At 43.9% G+C, this 20,912-nt stretch overlaps 1 protein-coding gene across 4 annotated transcripts in view; it reads right to left on the bottom strand.

Moving 5' to 3' along the window:
• CDIN1 (CDAN1 interacting nuclease 1) overlaps positions 1 to 20,912 on the bottom strand; it is a 343,159-nt gene that overhangs the window by 143,966 nt on the left and 178,281 nt on the right. For all 4 annotated transcript variants that reach the window (XM_088456507.1, XM_088456508.1, XM_088456509.1 and 1 more), the window contains 2 exons: positions 19,899 to 19,964; positions 19,200 to 19,305 (listed from right to left, as the gene is read on the bottom strand). In XM_088456507.1, coding sequence (XP_088312633.1) covers positions 19,200 to 19,305; positions 19,899 to 19,964 — 172 coding nt within the window. The remainder of the gene's footprint in view (positions 1 to 19,199; positions 19,306 to 19,898; positions 19,965 to 20,912) is intronic.

The raw sequence follows: 20,912 nt of genomic DNA, 5'->3' as shown, positions 1-20,912 counted from the left end.
GTCGGGCTTCCGCTGCGTCGCACTCTGCTCCTGTCAGGCTGCCGCTGACGGGAATCGAACCGCCGGCCGTGCAGCCGGCGGTATTTCATACCCATTCCGCACACGGGCCCCTTCCTCTCTTGAAATGCCCACGGGCCCCCTCCTCTCTTGAAATACTCTTCCTACTGTATTGTTTTTATTAGACTCTTGTGCAAACTTCTGTGAGTACCTTACAGCGATTCCCTCACACTATAATGACTGCATGTCATCTTCTACATAGGCTGTTTATGTGCAATATAAAGCCTTGCATGCTAAATAACATGCACATATCATTACAAAAATATCAGCTGTAAAGTATCAGGATGGAAAGAGATCTGTGATGCACAGAGTATGCAATGTTTCTTTGGGAGCCTCTTCGGTCAGTTCTAGAGCACACATTGGAAATGTCACTTGTAAATGCCAATTAAGAAATTACAAGGGATTCTGAAAGGTAGGGTTTGTGGTTGCTGACATTCTTCTGACATGGAGGAGAACATCTGACCAAGGCCTTTGGCAAAATAGGGAAGGGGGGAAATAAAATAAAGACATTTCAAGATCTGCGCTGTCAGCTCTTATCGTTTGTGAGGCGAGACGCTTGTCGAATGCTAGTTTGGTGGGGGCCACACTGGATGTAGAGTAGAAGCCTTGCGGTAAAGTAGATAGGTGCTGAAAGCGCTGTCGCAAAAGCGCGGTGCTCCTGGGTGATATAACAATATTTGATAGAGTGAAATGGGGGAGGATTGAGGGGTGGGTGAAGGGACATTAAAGGGAGGAGGAAAAAAAATAGCACTCGCACTGTCAACTGGCCTACATCCACAGACGGCCAAGGCTGAAGACTAGATAGAAACTGATGGCTTTTTATGCACTCAGCCAGTCGATGAGCAGACTAAAGGGAGTATTAACCTCTTCTTCTTACAGAAATGCACTGTATCATTAGGCATTAGCTCATAAAACATGTAAAATAAAAATAATACATATTTTACACTGGAAATTATTACAATAATCTGTTCACTCCTGAGCCACAGGAGACTGAAAGTAATATTGTGCCAGTTGTCAGTAAGCTTGCTGCAAGGAAGAAAGGCGTTCCACAACAAAACATCAACAACAACTGAATCAAGGCAAAATCTGACATTGTGCCTATAACCAAGTAAATGAAAAAGTAAAATAAGATAGAGCCGCATTTGGTTCCATAGCAATAGCAGGGGAGGTCAAAGACAGATCACATATGTGAGTCTTCTAAAATAGCCATATGAACTGAACATATACTACATCCGAGCCTTCAGACAAAGTTATGTCAGATGGGAAAATCCCCACATTGTGGGTCTGGTAAATCCTACGATGGAACTAGCATTGTCCCTCTCTACGCTAAAAAGAGCTGCATAGCATTGAAACTGACAACCAGGTTGCGCTAAACTAAAATTATATGGACACCATTAAAACCTTTACCCTATGCAAAAACTCCTAGCACACAGTTTCCCTGAAATTATGGGCTCAATCCAATTAGGTGCGAATGGCGAGTAGCGAGTTTGTTTCTTGAAACTCACACTTCGCAGCGAAGCTCGCTCCCGAGAATTCCCCAATCCAAATGAAAATGTCTATTCGCACTACTCGCAGCAGAGGGGAGCGAATTGACTGCCAAATGAGATTTGCGAAAAATGCATGAAAATGTGGGGAGACCATCCTGGACCCGCCAAAATGGATAATTTTGTTAGCAGGACCATATAGACGGGGCTGTTTGTGGCCATTAGGATGGTACTGTAGGTTTTTAAATGGTGTCAAATGGCTGATTTGTATTTTTTTTTAAATGCAAGAAAATGATAAAAAAACAAACTTTTTTTCGTTTAATCTCAAACTAATTAAACGAAAAATACAAAAAAAAGTAGGAAAAAGAGTGATTTTGTAGTACTTTGAGGGCACCTTGAAAAATAAAAAAAAAAAGTGATAAAAACAATTATTTTTCAACTAAAAAATTATTATAGTTTAATTTGAGATGCCTAAACTAATGAAAAAGTTGATTTTGGGGTAATTTGAGGACATTTTATTCTTTTTACCCCCAAAAATTACATGTAAGTATTGGACTAATTAAGCTAATTGGAAACTTCCAAATGCCTAATTAGTCATTAGGGGGGTGTGCAAGGATTTCAGTACAGTGTCCCCACATTTTAACCTTAAAGTAAAGATTTCCCTTTCCATCTCTCACCCTGAGGGAGGTGCGAGTGGAAAGGTGCGAATTCAGTCTGACTGATCAGTGCGAGTTGCTAATTGGATTGCCAAATCAATTTGCTATGTGAATTCGAAGTGAAAATAGCAACTCACACCTCTACAGATGAAAACAAACAAATACTGAAAATGTAACAGCATGATGCAACCAAAAAAGCCTGAAATCACGTTCTCTTTGCAGTTCCATCAGAATCTATTTCCTCTGATCTGTTTCTAAGCAAAATGCAGAATCAGAGGTTTAAATGGCATATGCCCAGCATCAGCCATGGAGCAACTTCATATAAAAGCACACTATAAAACTAAATGATTGTGTATTAAAAAAGGCTTTAACATTTTGAATATAAATAAGCACAATGGCCCTCATTCAGAGGCGGTCGCAAGAAGCGAACGGTCGCTATGAATGAGGGCGGCCGCTTGACTTTTCAAGTGTGGCCTCCTGGTCACTAGCTACCAGGTTGATCGTCGCGATGGTCAAATCCATCGCGGCTTGCGACGAGACCCTAAGGTTGGGTCTCAGCAACCGCAAGCCCCAGGGAACTTCCTGCTCTGATCGAGCAGGAAGCTCCCCACTGACATCACTGCTGACGGCAGTCAGTGCGGCCGCCCACAAAAAGGTACGCCTCCTTTTGTGAAACCCCCCCCGCCACGCCTACAAAACGGGTCGAGCTGTCGATCAACATCGACAGCCGCCCCTTTTGTAGTGAGCTCCGGAGCGAGAGAATTTCTCTCTCGTTCCGGGACTTGCACACGTGCAGTGTGGCCGCTGCACGTGCGCAGGGCCTAAACATCGACCCGGTTGCGAGCGCTCAGCGCTTGCGACCGGGTCTGAATGAGGTCCAATGTTTTTTACAAAGCTTTCTTTTAGGACATCCCTGACTAAAATGTTATACGAATATGATGGAAATATATTCTTAGCATTTGTGAGGCTAGATAGCAGTGCCAGGGGATCCTACAGAACCTGCTTCAGCTACTATTTTGTATAGTCTACAGAAAACTACTCTTCTGTGAGAATGCAGGTAAGCACAAAGTTATAACTGAAATAGAATGTGCCGTAGAACTGGTTATACAAAATAAAATTCTACTTGCATCCAGCCCGTAATAGTTCCGTAAAATACTACAAAACAAACTGCATCAATCCCAGCCAAATTTGGCTGATTAAAGGCTAATTAAGCTCTGTGAAATTACCTTGTGTTTAGCAAAATAATTCATCACAAGATAGCTATTTCTTACATCAAGGAAAAACACTATGGTACTCTGGCATGAATGAAGGAAGTGGACACTAGGGGGCATATTTATAAAAAATATTTGTGGGCTATCCCACGAAAACATCAGTTTTCAGGGGGTCCACGCAAATATTAAGGAACCCCTGAATGTATGTATGGACGATTACAGCAGATATCTGCATCAAATGTTTCCATATGTAGTGCATGGGCTACGGATCGCAAAATGTTCCTGGAGAGCGTACCATGGGATCCCCCTCCCCAGCAATGGCAGCTCACACATGTGCAGTAGTACGAGTGGGTCCCATACCTAGAAGTAAGTGATCTCATTAGTGATCATTCTACTTTTACACAACGCAGGACTCAAGTGTCACTGGATGTAAATTGTGTTAAATTCAGCTGATACTTAATACCACCATAAGAAATGATAAGTATCAAGACCAAGTCCGGATAATTAATAAATATGCCCCTAAGATAAACACAAATTTTCACAACTCTTGTTTTATTCCAACTTATTGATACATGGTTACTTGTTATTCTACTCTGCTGGGACAAAGCTCTAACAATGTGGTCATTTAAAAATCTGTAGATGCTGATCGCTTCCTTGCTGTAATGAGACAGGAGCTGCAGTCACAAGTTCATTAACAAAAGGCTTTTCCCAACAGTGAATAGTCATTGTGCCAGGGCTGCACACATGCTCCTCCAGGAATCCTCCAGTGCAGTCAGGGTCAGAACTGCAGAGCGTGGCAGGATGGCATCACAACATGTCAACCAGCTGACGTACTGTGACATGAAGGCTGACCTTTGGGGCCCTAGCCTGGGCTGCCTGTGGAGAACTAGAAACTGTCTGTGCATGACCAGCTCCTCCCGCTACACACCTGACAGATTCCAGGATGTCCAAATTCAAGTTAGCATTTTAGATGAGGCAGAAAATTAAAAAAAAAAAACATACTCTGCAGGTTTAATAAAAATACAGGTGCCATGTCACCAAAGCACTAAAATATAAATGTAATGGTCAGCACAGTCATTTAAAGTGACCAGCATGAAGCCATACAAAAGAGTTATTGCTGGAATATACAGTTAAAGTATCACATGTACAAATGGACCGGGCTTTATATTAAAGCCTACTTAATCTGTATTCACAAACAGGGAGCATTTTTCCCACTTTTCCTGTTTTGCTAAGATCTCAGGCACATTAACATACAAAGCAGCAAACAGACAAACATGGCTGTCAAAAAGAGACAAAAAGATTTAGGGCTTGCTAAAGTGGTAGTGTGACATTGCCAGCAATGGGTGAGGTTTCGACGGATCAGAGGTGTGGTCAAATATTTTCCAATTCAGATTATTGCCAACTGTGGAAATAGGAACCAATGGTATTAGACAGGTAAAGGCAGTAGCACTTATTAATCTAGATCCCTGGATTCCTGAATGCATGCCAGGTTTTCAGATTTAGTAATATTGGCCTATTCACATTTGCATTTTATGGTTCTTGAATTTACAGAAACAGCACTAAAAACACTTTTCTTCAAATACTAGTGAGTGTGGGGCCATTTGCCCTTATAGGTTCCATCTGCACAGCCATTTACAGATGTGTCCTCATACACTTATCCTTTTTGCGCCATATGGCCTGACTCACATGGTTGAGTACTTTTTTTTGCATCCTAACCTGCTAATAGTATACTAAGCACTCAGGATTAGTATATTTTGTCTCAAATAAATTGGTATAAAGTAGCACATTAAGCATAATGATGCCTGAAACAAATCACTAGTATACTATAGGACCCCAGTACTATACAGTACTTTTTCACCAATTTTGCATCTTAGGGCCTCATTCCGAGATATACGCAAACCCAATGGTTTATGTACATCTCCAATGATGGTGTGCATGTGTAGGACCCACTCTGTGCATGTATAGAACAGGTACTGCGTTGTTGCAGGCAGTGAACCCTGAGCCGCAGCCCGTTTGGAAGCAGTGCTGGCCTCCGTTCTGTGAAACGTGCAGTGGCTCCCCTATTTTAAAATTTTAGACTGTGCTGCAGCCCCACCTCTGGAGCCGCCACTGAAAACGTGGGTGTGCCGCCCCCATTTTCCAGGAGTGCAGAGGTCAGGGTCTGCGTCTTCCTGGCCTCTGCTACGGTTTGATATTATGGTGAGTTAGATACCTAATTAACAGGGGAGCTGTATATTGCATATACTCATAATTGAAGTGTAATGCAATAGTTTGTTATGTGGTTAAATGGCCAGGTATATTTATAACAGTGGCATATGATATAAAGTGCCTTACAAAAGTATTCGCCCCCCTTGGCTTTTTACCTTTGTTGTTACATTACAACCTGTAATTTTTTTTTTTTTTTCATCTGAATTTTATGTGATAGATCTGCACAAAATAGTCTAATTTGGTGAAGTGAAATGAGAAATAAATATATAAAAAAGAATCTTTAGAAATAAAATTCTGAAAATTGGCATGTGCATATGTAATCACCCCCTTTGCTATGAAGTCCCTCAAAACTTCTGTTGCAATGAATTACCTTCAGAAGTCACATAATTAGCGAAATGAAGTCCACCTGTGTGAAATCTAAGTGTCACATTATCTGTCAGTATAAACACACCTTCTCTGAAAGGCCCCAGAGGCTGCAACACCACTAAGCAAGAGGCATCACACCATGGAGACCAAGGAGCTCTCCAAACAAGTCAGGGACAAAGTTGTTGAGAACTACAATTCAGGATTGGGTTACAAAAAAAATATCCAAATCTTTGATGATCTCCCGAAGCACCATCAAATCCATCATCATCAAATGGAAAGAACATGGTACCACAACAAACCTGCCAAGAGAGGGCCACCCACCAAATCTCACAGACCAGGCAAGGAGGGCATTAGGGCATTAATCAGAGAGGCAGCACAGAGACCAAAGGTAACCCTGAAGGAGCTGCAGAGTTCCACAGCAGAGACTGGTGTATCTGTGCATGTGACCACAATAAGCCGTACACTCCATAGAGCTGGGCTTTATGGAAGAGTGGCCAGAAAAAGCCATTACTTAGTGATAAAAATAAGAAAATATGATTGGAGTTTGCCAAAAGGCATGTGGGCGACTCCCCAAATGTATGGAGGAAGGTGCTCTGGTCAGATAAGACTAAAATCGAACTTTTCGGCCACCAAGGAAAACGTTATGTCTGGCACAAACCCAACACATCTCATCACCCCAAGAACACCATCCCCACAGTGAAACATGGTGGTGGCAGCATCATGCTGTGGGGATGTTTTTCAGCAGCAGGGACTGGAAAACTGTTCGAGTCGAGGGAAAGACGGATGGTGCTAAATACAGGGATATTCTTAAGCAAAACCTGCTTCAGTCTGCCTGTGATTTGAGACTGGGACGGAAGTTCACCTTCCAGCAGGACAATGACCCGAAGCATACTGCTAAAGCAACACTCGAAGGTTTTAATGGGAAACATTTAAATGTGTTGGAATGGCCTAGTCAAAGCCCAGATCTCAATCCAAATGAGAATCTGTGATCAGAATTGAAGATTGCTGTTCACAAGCGGAAACCATCCAACATGAAAGAGCTGGAGCAGTTTTGCCTTGAGGAATGGGTAAAAACCCAGGGGCAAGATGTGGCAAGCTCATAGGGACTTATTCAAAGCGACTTGCAGCTGTAATTGCCGCAAAAGGTGGCTCGACAAAGTACTGACTTTAGGGGGTGAATAGTTATACACGCTGAAGTTTTAAGTTGTCCTAAATGTTGTTGGATTCACAATATAAAAAAGAACACAACTTAACAGTTGTAGGCATGTTCTGTGAATGAAATGATGCACACCTTCAAACAATCCATTTTAATTCCAGGTTATGAGGCAACAAAACATGAAAAATGCAAAGGGGGGCGAATACTTTTGCAAGGTACTGTATCTTAGGGCATGTGCATGTCCTGAAATGTCTTAAAATAAGATGAATGGGCAAAAAGTCAAAGTGATGGCAAACACATACAGTAGCAGAAGCAAAACAAAAAAGAGCAGGAAACTTTGAAACTTGGCAAAACCATGTTGCTCTGCAGGTGGGGCAGATATAAAATGTGCAGAGAGATTTGATGTGAGATGGACGCGTCCAAATGCAAATCTAAATTGCAGTGTAAATATAATGCTGTCAGCATTTGTGGGCTACATGCAAACACAGCCAGTATTCACCCCACATGCAAAAATAAATGTATTTGCACCCCTCGCATTGCCACATGGTTTGTCCAGGTGCAAAGTTACTTGCTCATTTTTGCTTTACTCCTAACTCAGAATCAGGCCCATGTGTGTATGGTATGCAGTCAGGATGCCGACGGTCTAAATGCAGACCGTCGGCATCCCGACTGTCTAATCCCGGCAAGGGTCTAATGACAGGTGTTGAAACCCTGACGCCTGTCATTTTACCTACGCCGGGAGCCCGACGCCCAGCATTCCGATCGAAGGTAAGCCAGGCGTGGGCAGCCGCAGGGGGGGAGGGTTAGGTTAGGGGCTCCAGGGGGGGGGACTTAAGGTTAGGCACCCCCCCGGGAGGGTTATGATTAGGCTAGGGGAAGGGGGGGGTTAGGGTTAGGCACCCCGGGGGAGGTTAGGGTTAGGCACTAGGGAGGGAGGTTAGGGTTAGGCACCCCTAAAGGAGGGTTAGGGTTAAAGGGGGGGGGGGGTGTTAGGTTAGTTAGTACTTACCTTTAGCGCAGTCGGGATCTTCACTGGTGCCGGTCTTCAGGCGTCGGGATTTGAACCCGATCCCGTGTGTATATGTCAATGTGATAGGGAATATAGATTGTAAGCCCTACTGGGGCAGGGATGGATGTGACTGACTGAAATATTCTAAGTGCTATGGAATATGTGTGCACTATATAAATAACTGTAAATAAATTACACTGGCGTTTCAAAAATGACCAGCAAAATCTACGATAATAGGCAATTCTAAAAACCTGCATAAAATATGCAAATTAGAAAAATTGTAACGCAATATGTTTTACCCCTAAACGTGTGATGCGGAGTCTGAGCGCAGCTGCATTCTAAACACAGCCAGAAAATGATTCGACTTAAGCTGAGTACACAGGTTACGATAAAAATGCACGAAATGAACAAAAACGATATCGATAATATCGTTATCGTTAATTTTTTAGTACCTTTCAACCCACCTACCACCTGCGATGCGAGGGAACATATGGACGATAACGAAAGCAGGCCAATCTGGACGATTTCATCCAGGTTACGTGCGACCCATCGTTGGTGAGTTGGTGGTGGGTGTGCTGGTTGATCGATATCGATTATCCAGCACACTGAGAGATTGTTCAGTGATATAGTTATCGTTGACGATCGTCCCGTGTGTACGCACCATAACAGACAAGTGCTAAATTGGACGTATTGCGGTTTACAATAGGCATACATCAGATACCTTGTACCTCTCTAATACAGCAGGTAATTTTTTGCTCCCGAGTACATCTAATAAATGCAGGATCAAGAAAACACGTATTAGATTTAGAGGTGGATCTGCAATCAGCCAATCAGAAGTGGCTAGCGACTGTCTTCCTCATCAGCCCATATTTGTACCTGCTCCCAAGCAGCCGCATGTGATACAGCTACTGTGTCCCAGTCTGTGTCTGTTCATAACCTCCCAAACACGCGCTCACTGTACTCAACCTACATTAGACGTCCCCTTCTCTCACCCGTCCTGCAACTCCAGTCATAAGGAGGTGCAAATGTCTATGTGACCAGAAATGCAGAAAGACATAGGCGCACGCTTTGCTTTGTTGGGCATGCACAAAGCCAATATACGTATTTTGCTTTACACCACTCCCAATACATCAGCTCCAACATTTATATATTATACACATATCAGTTACCATGTACAGAATAATATATTAAAACTAGCGGATACAGATAGAAGGAGCCAAACCACACTTACAGAGTGGGCAATTGTTTTGTGGGTGGCGATAATTAATGGGTGCCCAGTGTTGCAACTCAATTGTTCTGGGTGCCCATTAATTATTGTGGTCATCACGCCTAAATTAAACCGTATTTGACCGTGTAAAATGTCTGGTTTGGGCACCCTTATCATGGGTTATCGCACATTTTTGCTCGCACTCTCCCATACGGAACAACAATTGAATATCTCCGTTGAGTGCACAAACAACAAATGAATCGCCCCCAGTGACCCCTACAGGCAATGAGAGGTGCAATGATTTCCTAGTCGCATTGCTCACCCATGGGTCCGTATGAGAAAAAAACAAGGAATACTTCCTTCAATACCCACAGAGGATCTACATTTACACTGCACACAGAACACTTTGTCTTGATCCATCCCTCCTTATCACTGTGTGAACTAGGGATGTGCAGGCTCGCATAGGTTCGAATTTTCCCGCCAAGTTTGGATTTTTCCCGCCAAAAATCGGGTCTCAGAAAGAGGCAAAATGTCATCTTTCATGGACAAACATCATCATTCCTGGACAAAAGTCCCTAGTGTGAAAACAGTCAAATTGAAACTTACAGCCCCACTGAGAAGTGAAATTAGCCACTATTTTCAGTATACACAGTATTTTGACAGAATAATGAATATCAGACAAACATTTCAATGGACTTGGCATTACCACTACTACAACGTACACCTCCCAACAGCTGTCCTTAACTCAGCAAATGTGATTTTATATATTTAGAATATATTTATTATATTAGAATTGTGCATCAATTATACTGTTTTAATACAAAATAATTTGACTTGTGTAGCATTTATACATTTCAATATCTATTATTGCTCAGAATAAGAAAAACACAAAAAAATAAAAGGGGAAAGCTTGAGTTTTGCCAGTTGCAGAGAGCAAAGTGTTACTCTCCCAAATGCTACCACAGGGACTGGTACATACACCGGTCACCTTAACTTACAGAGCCTCAAGCCACAGCATGGCCTTCATGCTCCTTCAATGCCCGGTCTCTGATCAACAGGGCAATGAAAATGCTTGAGTGCTCTTAATTACTGCAATTGAAGTGTGCCTTATGGTGAGGAGCAGAGACATTAACAGTGAGCGATAACAGCATCAGCCTCTTAATATGAAAACAGTTACAGTGTTGGCAGAAGTCCTGTCAGGCTGGCGATCGGACTTGTGTCAACATGGCAACTTTATTCCATAAACATCTTTTAAAGGGGCGAGCGTAAAAATAAGCTTGTAATCCTTTACCAATCATGGAAATGGGTTTAGTTTATTAGAGGGCGAATGGGGGACATGATTTAAGACCACGCCTTTAGAAAGTAATAGCATAAGCTAATATTATCATGCAGTCCGTCTCTTATATAGTTTGTATTAGTACTTAGGACCTGTAGTACTAAACATATATTTTTGGATATGGGAAAACAGCATGAAACAATGAATATTCCAATGTAAGCACCATAAAGTCACTAAATGATTACAGCGCCTTCCAGAGCTCATAATGTGAAAAAGAGAGAGAGGTATCTGTGAAGCAATAATATTCAGTCAGCCATAAGTAAAATCTTACACCCAAAACAATACTTTTTAGAGCAGGGTTCCCTGACCTATGCACCACACCAAACAATGGGTAGAGGTAATCTTATACCCCTTTTACACCAAAATCCCGGGTCCGACCCTGGAATTTGAACACTGGTCAATTCCGGGTCGAACTCTGCTTCAGACCCCGTTTACACTGCAACTCGACCCGGGTTATTCCCGGGTTTGCCCCGTTTACACTGAACCCGGGTAATCCCTGCTTTTCTCTATAGAAGTCATTAAAAATGGTCTGTTTTAAGGTCTGACAGAGATGGTCACAAAAGGCAACAAAAGAGAGGGGTGGGGACTGATTACAGCATTGCTACAGACTGCTGTCCTGGCTGAGGAAGGCTGTGTATCAGCCTGCGTTTGTGGCTGCTGGTCAGGCTGCTGTTCTGGCTGTGACAGGCTGTGTATCAGTCTGCGTTTGTGGCTGCTGGTCAGGCTGTGGTGCAGGCTGCAGTTCTGGCTGTGGCAGGCTGTGTGTCTTCCTGCTTCTGTGGCTGCTGGTCAGGCTGTGGTGCAGGCTGCAGTTCTGGCAATGGCAGGCTGTGTGCCTGCCTGCTTCTGTGGCTGCTGGTCAGGCTGCTGTGGTGCAGGAGGTTAGGCAGGCAAGCGATGGCTTCATGTGCATCTCTCTGCAGGGCACTGACAAATTACATCATCTGCCGGTGCCCCAGAAGCTCCAATCAGCATCTTTCAGAGCTAGCCGAGTCAAACAAGCAGGATAGCACCCGTTTACACTGCCTCATGACCCGGGAACAACCCGTTTTCAACCCTGCTCTCAACCCGAGTAAGATTGCCCGGTAAATCGACCTGGGTTATTTTTTTGGGAGCCGTTCACACAGAGCCTCAACCCGGATCGACCTGGCAATAACGCCGGTTATTTGTTTGGTGTAAAAGGGGTATTACACTACATTTCTTTCCTTTTTTGTTGTTGTCCTGTTCTTATGTTTTACCAAGAAAATAACTAATTATTTTAAAAACAACAATAAACTTAGACATCTGTAGACAATCATTAATACATTAATAGGAAAAGTGAGTGCAAGTAAACTATTGGTGATAGTCTTCTCTCAGAAATAACAGGTAATATAGGTAACCAAGCTAATACAGTATATGCTAGATGCATGTGTGTGACCCCCATAAATCCAGTTACATTTCTCTGGCAGACCTGGTGGAGTAAAGGAAGCTTGCAGTCATATCTGTCTCTACTTTGACATCATCTGATGTGTAAATCACGTTTGCTAGGATCTAACATTTGCAGAGAAGTTAACACTTAATGGAATTTGAAGTGAGAGAAACAATTGCAGGCAGTCCTAAGGCTGCATTGCTATGTCTGTTACCCATAGCGAAAACATTATACTAGTATTACTGCAAGTACAAATGAGAGAAGATGTTGCTTTATCTTCTAAGCTAAAACTCATGGGTTTTGGCAAATGTAATTGTTTGGGTGTAATAGATTTTTCAGAAACAATTGGTTTGAAAGTGTAAACTTCTTTTAATTTGAGGGCTGCACTAAATTGTACTTGAAAAGATTTTATCTGAGAAGCAGAACAGTTACAATAGCTGTGCAAAGGGGCATATGAGCGGGTGTGATATGCATTACCGCCGGGCGCATGGCCAGCGGTTCAATTCCCGACAACGGCTGCCCGACAAAGGAGGAAATCCCGATCGTCCTATAGGTAAGTATCAACTAAACTAACCTAACCCCCCGAACCCTCCTTAGGGGTGCCTATCCCTAATCTCCCCCCCTGTGCCTAACCCTAACCCCCCCTCTAAGTGCTTAAACCTACCCCCCCATCCCCGCTGCCTAAACCTAAGTCCCCCGGGGGGGTGCCGAACCTTAACCTCCCCCCTGGGGTGCCTAACCCTAACCCTCACCTCCCGGGGGGGTGCCTATCCCTAAGTCCCCCCCAGGAGCCCTAAACCTAACCCGCCCCCACCCGCACGCGGCTGTCCGCTGCGGCGCCCGGCATCTGCTCGATCGGGATGCCGACATTGGGCAAATTACAGGCGCTTGTCATTCGTCCCTAGTCGGGATAAAGCAGTCTGGAAGCCGGCGGTCGGCATTTAGACTATCGGGTTCCAGACTAAATCCCATATGAGCAGGGCCATCTATTAGGCTAATACTTGAACACGGCTTGGGGAGCTGTCAAACATCTCAGTTCTTGTATTCTAGGAAGAGAAATCTCATCATATCAACAAGAGGTAAGTTGTAAGAGGGCTACAAAAGCCTCCATGGTTACATTAAAAAAAAAAAACTCAAAATATTCCCCAGCCTCCGTTACACCCACCTTACACGTACGAACCCGTGTCATTGACTTCTCATGCTCCATTTAGGATAATTGTAAAACCCCTAATGAGAACACCGTTTTCCAGTCTCATAGCTCTTTCTTCTAGCAAAACACAGATTCCCACTCTGGACTTGTCTCAGTTTCACCTGTGGATTGACAGTGGTTTCTGATGTTCTTGACTCTGCACCCATCTGGGTACCTTACAGGACACATTTGAAATACCAACTAGCTCACTCTAGATCCAGCGCGGACTTAGAGAAAGGGCACTTCGGCGCGCCCGAAAAGGGGCGTAGTCACAAGGGCTGTGTCTTTAAGACGTGCCCCCTTTTCGTTACTCTTGGCAGGGTGTCCAGCACTTACGGACTTCCAGGCTGCCCCCAAGATTTCCCTTCTCTGTGAATAGATGCAGAGCACTAGCGCCCGGCATCTATTCACCGGCCGTGAAAAAGGGCAGGGCCAGAGACGGATTTAGAGCTCATGGGGCCCTGGGCAGGATACCAGTTTGGGGCCCCACTCCCTCAAACTACCCTCATCACAGCCCCTCATATCCTCTCCATCACAGCCCCTGTCAATCCCCCTCATTACAGTCACCTCCATCACAGCTCCTCATATCCCCTCTTCACAGCGGACCTTCATCCTAGCTCACTCTTTCCCCCTCCCCATGAAGCCCCTCACAGCCCAGCACCCCTCATCACAGCTCCACACCACAGCCCAAGCCATCACAGCCCCCCTCATTCCCCTTATCACAGCCCCCATATCCCCCTCATCACAGCCCCTCAGAGCACCTCTCACCACAGCCCCAGTCATCACAGCCCCCTCACTCCCCTAATCACAGCCCCAATATCCCCCTCATCACAGCTCCTCCATCACAGCCTCCTCCATCACAGCTCCTCTCACTCCCCCTTATCACAGCCCCCTCCATCACAGCTCCTCATATCCCCTCTTCACAGCCCCTCCTCAAATCCCCTCTATCACAGCCCCTCCTCATAGCCCCCTCCATCACAGCCCCTCCTCATAGCTCCCTCCATCACAGCCTCTCCTCATAGCCCCCTCCATCACAGCCTCTCCTCATAGCCCCCTCCATCACAGCCCCTCCTCATAGCCCCCTCCATCACAGCCCCTCCTCATAGCTCCCTCCATCACAGCCTCTCCTCATAGCCCCCTCCTCATAGCCCCCTCCTCATAGCCCCCTCCATCACAGCCTCTCCTCATAGCCCCCTCCATCACAGCCCCTCCTCATAGCCCCCTCCATCATAGCCTCTCCTCATACATAGCCCCCTACATCACAGCCCCCCACTTAAGACTTACCTGGTCCTGGTGGCTCCAACAGTGGCAACAGAAGACAGGCGGCGGGGGACAGGTCTCACAGCGACGTCGGCGGGAACCCTCCTAAGCGCTGCGGCGCGGGAACCCTCCTGAGCGCAGGCAGCTGTATCACAGTGATACAGTCTGCCCGGAGGCTCTCTGGGAGTGGAGGCGGGACCTAGGATGCCTAGCGGGTAATCCGGCCCTGGGCAGGGCACATTCTGCCCTTTTGAAATAGGGCAGGGTGCAGCGCCCCGCTAAAACAGTCTAGCGGTACCGCTACCTACTATTAGCAAGTTTGCATATCTCCAATGGAGACTATGTAGATCACCTTCCCAATCACCTCATCGTCAGACCCTTGACATCCTTTTAGAATTAATGCCTCCATAATATCTCTGGAGCTCATTCAGACCTGTTCGCTAAGATGCATACTCTCGCTGCTGCTGATGGTATGCACTGTGTATGCATTGTGCGCATGCGTATGCATTGCACGTGTGCATACCTTAGCCAAAGTTCACAATGCGTTCGCTCGCTACGCAATAGACAGCCCAGACGAGTGAATGTCAGGGGAAGCCGTTTGTAGCTGGTAACAGGGGCTGGCCATTAAAAACGGGGGAGTTTAGGTGCAAACGCAGGTATAATTAAAAGGCAGCATCATAGTACACGTCACCTGGCTTGTTTTTACACTGAAGTGCTCACAGTGCTTGCGGCAGGGTATGGTCAACCTGAAGCGCTGCGATCGCATCCGATGTTACCCAATGTACGGATGGTTGCATACACTTCTTGGACATGATGTGCACAAGTGGGCGTCTTAAGACAGGCTAGTGGGTGTCTGCATACACTATGTGATCGCTCTCTAAGAAATACTGGGTGTGCTAATGCATTGCTGTGCGACTGTACGGCCTACGCAATTTGCATACACATCGTGCGAGCGATCGCATCTAGTGAACGGCTCTGAATCAGCTCCTCTGTTCCCTATAATCTACTACTCAACACTGCTGTCCCAAGCTATGAACTTGAAAGGGAAGTGGATTTCGGAGCCCTCCAGATAAGAATACAATTGGGCAAATTCAGTTATCTGTTAGAGACCCGCAACAAACCCACAGTAAACTCTCTTTGTTGAAGGAGAATGCCTAAAAAAAATATATTTTAGATGATACCTATAATAGGCTGAAGAAAATGTATGGCACTACCTCGGACCAGTACTGGATTGGTTGTGGACAAGTGATCTCATTCTTAAAATCTGGTGGTCTTGCTCCAAAATTCCCCTGAGATGAGGTTGATTGCCACTCAAGGTCTCGACCACCCAGTCTACTTGATCTTGTCTCCTTCTTTGCCCACGCTGACAAACTTTCCATACAAATTCTCAACATTGCTAGATGCTTGATTGCCACACATTGGTAAACCCCCCATCCTGTCCACAGCTCATGTGTAAAATATGGCATTTGGCAACCATGGAGAAAATATCTGCCTACCTACATAATAACTCCCATAATTATATCCATGTCTGGTGTGGTTGGCTTATCTATAACAGTTCAACACCTCAAGGACTTCTCAGCCCATTTCTTTTAGTTATATTTTGAGGGGATGTAGTTATGATACCTACGTACGAGATGCTGGCAGATGAAATCCTAGCACGGGAAGCCCGACTTGGGACAGAACGCAGGCGTCTAAATCCTGATGCCAGTTCAGATGTTGACGTCAGAATCCCGACAGCCGGCATACCGACCGTAAATATAGCAGGCCGGGTCAGGTGTTGGTCGCAGCGGGGGTGGGGGGGAGTTTGGTTTAAACACCACGGGCAGTGGGAGGGGGTTAGGTTTAGGCATCACTGGGGTGGTAGGGTTAGGCACTAAGGGGGAGGGTTAGGTTCAGGCACCAAAGGTGAGGGTTAGGTTTAGGCACTAACGGGGAGGGTTAGGGTGCGGGAGGGGGGATGGAATAAAGGAACAGAGGGTTAGGGGGAGAAGGGGGGAGGGTTAGCATACTTACAGATTCCTGTCAGGATACTGAGCATCAAGATGCCGCTGTCAGTATTTTCACAGCTGGCATTCCAACTGCCAGTATTTCATAGCCAACCCATTTAGGGCACCTGTACTGTGTGGGTTTGATATAAAAGATAGACCTGTAAGGCAGACAATGTCTAGATAGACCCTACCCCCTTCATTTTCTCCCTTAACAGTATTCTCTCTGTGATGATGAGTTAATTTGTTTTTCTTTGAATTATGGCCACACTGTTAATATTCCTATCTTACCTATGCGCTGTATCCTGTACTCTTACAATTAATGTGGTGGATGGGCTCACATGTACAGTATGGCCAAATATGTGCTAATAACCTCAATTATACTCCATGTTATTTGCAGAGATTATTATATATGTTTTGACTATCAGTCTTCTATGTGCTTAGAGTGTGTACAAGCATATGCATAGTAGCACCTCTTATTATGTTTTAAACTAGGGTGTGTTGTCCAGACCTACCTCCTTTCTTATCAATTTGTGTATATGAAGTATACTTGAAGGTAGAGACTTCATTCTGATTGGTACCAACACCCACTCCCAACTGTGTTTTTAGTCAGTACAGGTCCTTCATTGCTGTCTACACATTAGGGGATACTATTATGGTAAGGCTTGATAAATTCACATAATGTGTTAATATTAGTAATGTTAGGGACCCATCTGATAGGGTACACCTTGACATGGTTTTTCCCAAATACTGTATGTGCTAAGACCCTCAATTATACTCCCTGTTATTTGAGTATCAGTGTTCTTAATGCTTAAGAGTGTGAACCTGCATCTTCTTTTTTCAGCATTGAACTCTCACAATTAACAAAAATTATTTCCTACTAATCTCTTTTCTACCTCCTCAGTCACTTGTTTTATTGTGTACTAGCCATGTGGCCTTCGTAAACTGATACTATCTTGCATTTTAGTATTATGTTTGAAAATAAAAGGTAAATGCCTTTAAAAAATATAAACTCAAAATAAATTATATTGCCAGTCCCATCTAAACATGTTTCAAACCATTTTGAAAAACAATTGTTGACATGCTAGCATTAGTCTATGGCACAGGTTCGCAAACTCGTTCCTCAGGACCTCAAACAGTTCATGTTTTCCAGGTCTCCTCACAGAATCATGAGGGATATAATTAGCCTCATCTGTGAATCTTTTAAAATTTGTCAGTGAGTCATGAATACACCTGTGCACCTGCAGGGCGACCTGTTGAACATATGCTGTGTGGGGTCCTGAGGACAGAGTTTGAGAACTTCTGGTCTATGGCAATCAAAACTTTATCCCTAATCCAGTCCAAATCTAGTCCAACTAAGTATTCAGAAGAAATGTGTAATTTTACCTGTTATAGTGGACGGGGGTCTCATCCAACCAAATGAGAACATATGTTATCATGTTTAGATTTACTACAAAGTGCCTTGCGCACTATAAAGTTAGCAAAAAATAAAGAAAATGCATAAAACAGCATTCACTCACTAGAGTCCATTTTATTCAAAGCACTGTTGATGGGCTATGGTCTCCTCCAAGACAGCATTCTGTCTTTTTCCTTTAACGTTGTCAGTGTTTGGGCAAATATTAGAATAGCCTTTTTGTTGTGTGTTGCCGATGCCCTCAAATATTGTACATTCTCGGATTGGGGTATAAATAACTGATGGTGAAGGGAGTGTTTGCGAAATCTCTACAATGGAACACAACTGGCTGCCCTCTCTCCCATTAAGAAAAGTCTTGAGACTCTTTAGAAACTTGCATCCGTTTCACAACCTACTAAGTTAGGTAAAGGCTGTATCTATTAATTATAATTCCATATTTGTGGTTACTTTTATTATTAGAATTTATGAATATCAGATGAACCTAAATTTAAGTTAAGCTGAAAAATTATTTGATTACACCGACGAAACACTTGCGGCTGGCTTTTTAAATAGGGAGGAGTCCTATCTACAGATGTGTCCTCATACATCTAACCTCAATATGCCACGCAGCCTGGCATGAGTGAGCCGCCAGGTCCATTGCTGCTCTACTAGCATTGGGCATCTTTTTTTGCAGAAAATGCGTCTAAGTCGCATTGCAATGCAGACTTAGCAGACTGCGCTGATTAATTTGATATGTGACACTTGGATATCTGTGTGCGACTGCGTCTGTATATGAACCACAAAGGAACTTGGAATGAAAAAAGCTGCGGATGCTATATTGTAGCACTTCGTATACAGATGCAGGGACTCAGTTGCACACAGATAATCAGCGCAGTCTGCTGGTTCATCCTAATCGCATCGCATGGTGACTTGGATGCATTTTCAACAAAAAAAAATGCCAGGCGCTAGAAGAGCCTCACAGACCCTGGCTCGCCGAGAGGGGCATTTTAATGCGACTGCAGCTAAGATGTATAAGGGACACATCTGTATGGCTAAAACTGCAGCTTTAAAGCATTTCTCCCTATGATAAATAGACCCACAAATCATATAAACAGAAGTTTAGTACACCGGCTGTTTTATTTTTAATTACACCATGAGAGTGAAGCTACTGGAAATAATACAGTAGACAAGAAATATAAGTATTAAAGGGTAAATTTATAGTGTTAATGCCGGTTTGAAATGACACCCTCTCAGTCTAAGTGCAGCAGACTTACCTGTTCCAGTAGCTCCAGAACTGATCCTGTAAATACATGCGGTGACTGCTCTCATCTCCAAAAGATGCTTTGCTTTCTATCCAATGGATAACATGTCCATCCACAGCTAATAAACAAGGAAAACATAATAAGTATAAAAACCGGGTTTCATTTATAAGCAGGTTACCATGCTGTGACAACTTGCCAAAATGTTCTATGCATCACCTGAGGTAAGATTTTACCAGAAGTTTGTTATGGACACATGTAATTGCAACCTGTCAGCTCAGCACTTACAGATGGGCTATGTACTGTCATCATCTGTAATCCTGAAGTCCCATCACAAGATGTATATTACTTATTGAATTCTAGCAGCTCTCTGTTGAATTATTTTAGGTAAAAATGTAAAGAAATTGAAAAACAATTGCACTTCCCACAAAAGCAAGTGTCCAACTTGCCATGAGCTGCCTCCATGATGTCACTAGTTCCTAGTGAACCGATAGGTTGCGTTCCCAGTAATATAAGGTGAGGTGTCAAAATGGCTGCTTCCACTGTGCTGGCAATGTGAGCATTCATAGCAGCCTCAGCTACAGTGAAATGTGCAGACTAGAATAGTTACAGCAATAAGTGTCCTGAAAAGGTGCCTTCTGTTTCTATAATTAATACTTGAAAAGATTTAATGATTCATATTTCATTGAAATAAACATGGTTTAAAACACTCACCTACTGGCACCTCCAGGATGAAGTCTGGAGTTTTATCATAGCCCTTTATACGCAAATGGTCTTCATCTGCAGATAAAGAAATAGCTTATGAGTAATTAGCTTTTGAATGACTGCAAACACTATATAACAGGGCAAGCTGTCCCATAAGTAATGTGCAAACTACAGTTTCCACCTTATTTACTTAAAGAACGTATGTAACAGAGGCAAAATTACATCTCCTGCATCTGACACAAAAATGCAGCATTTGTGCAATTTAACAAGCTCCGAAAACCAAACTTTTCCGAGCTTGTCTGCACACAGTAATGCCATCTGAAGATGGCGTTACCCTGCTTACCAGCTGGAGAAGGATCTTGCGATCCTTTGCAGGTTGGTTAAAGTTGCCCATTGCAACTACTTTGCACTCATTAACAGGACTTATTGCACCTCGTATACCGGGACCTGTTCCCCTGAAACAATGTTCCTTAATGACACCATATGCTGCGATAAGGGAGGTTATGCTCAGGGGCAGCCTGCATTTGTAGATAAATAGCCCCTATGAGAGACAGCACATGACATGGCTGGGTGTAAGCAGAGGGGCAAAACCAAGTTAATCGAGCAAACAAGAAAAACTTACTGGTGAGTAATAAAAATGTAACATTTTAATTTGTAAATAATCATTCAAATATAACTATATGTTTATTTATCAGTATGAAAGCTACTGGCATATATGTTTTATGGACAGGTCAATGAAAGTCTGCTATCCAGAGCAAAGGAAAAGAGATTTGAAATTGCAAACTTGTGAAACGTGGTAAACTTTGTTCACCAGACATATTCCTCTATGTCACTGTCTAATCAGGAAATATTGCAGACATCGTAGTTAGTGTTTTTTAACTACAGGTTTCACATACCCCCCACAACAGCCCATGTTTTCAGGATTTCATTAATGTACAGGTGACAGTCTAGGTGGCTGGGTCACAGGCAGAAATCCTCAAAACATGAGCTGTGAAGAATGCGTCAGGGATGGAGAGAAAAAAA

This window comes from Taudactylus pleione, unplaced genomic scaffold, assembly GCF_031769625.1.
Source record: "Taudactylus pleione unplaced genomic scaffold, aTauple2 ptg000707l, whole genome shotgun sequence".
Lineage (NCBI taxonomy): Eukaryota > Metazoa > Chordata > Amphibia > Anura > Myobatrachidae > Taudactylus > Taudactylus pleione.
This window is presented reverse-complemented; position numbering and strand designations above follow the sequence as displayed.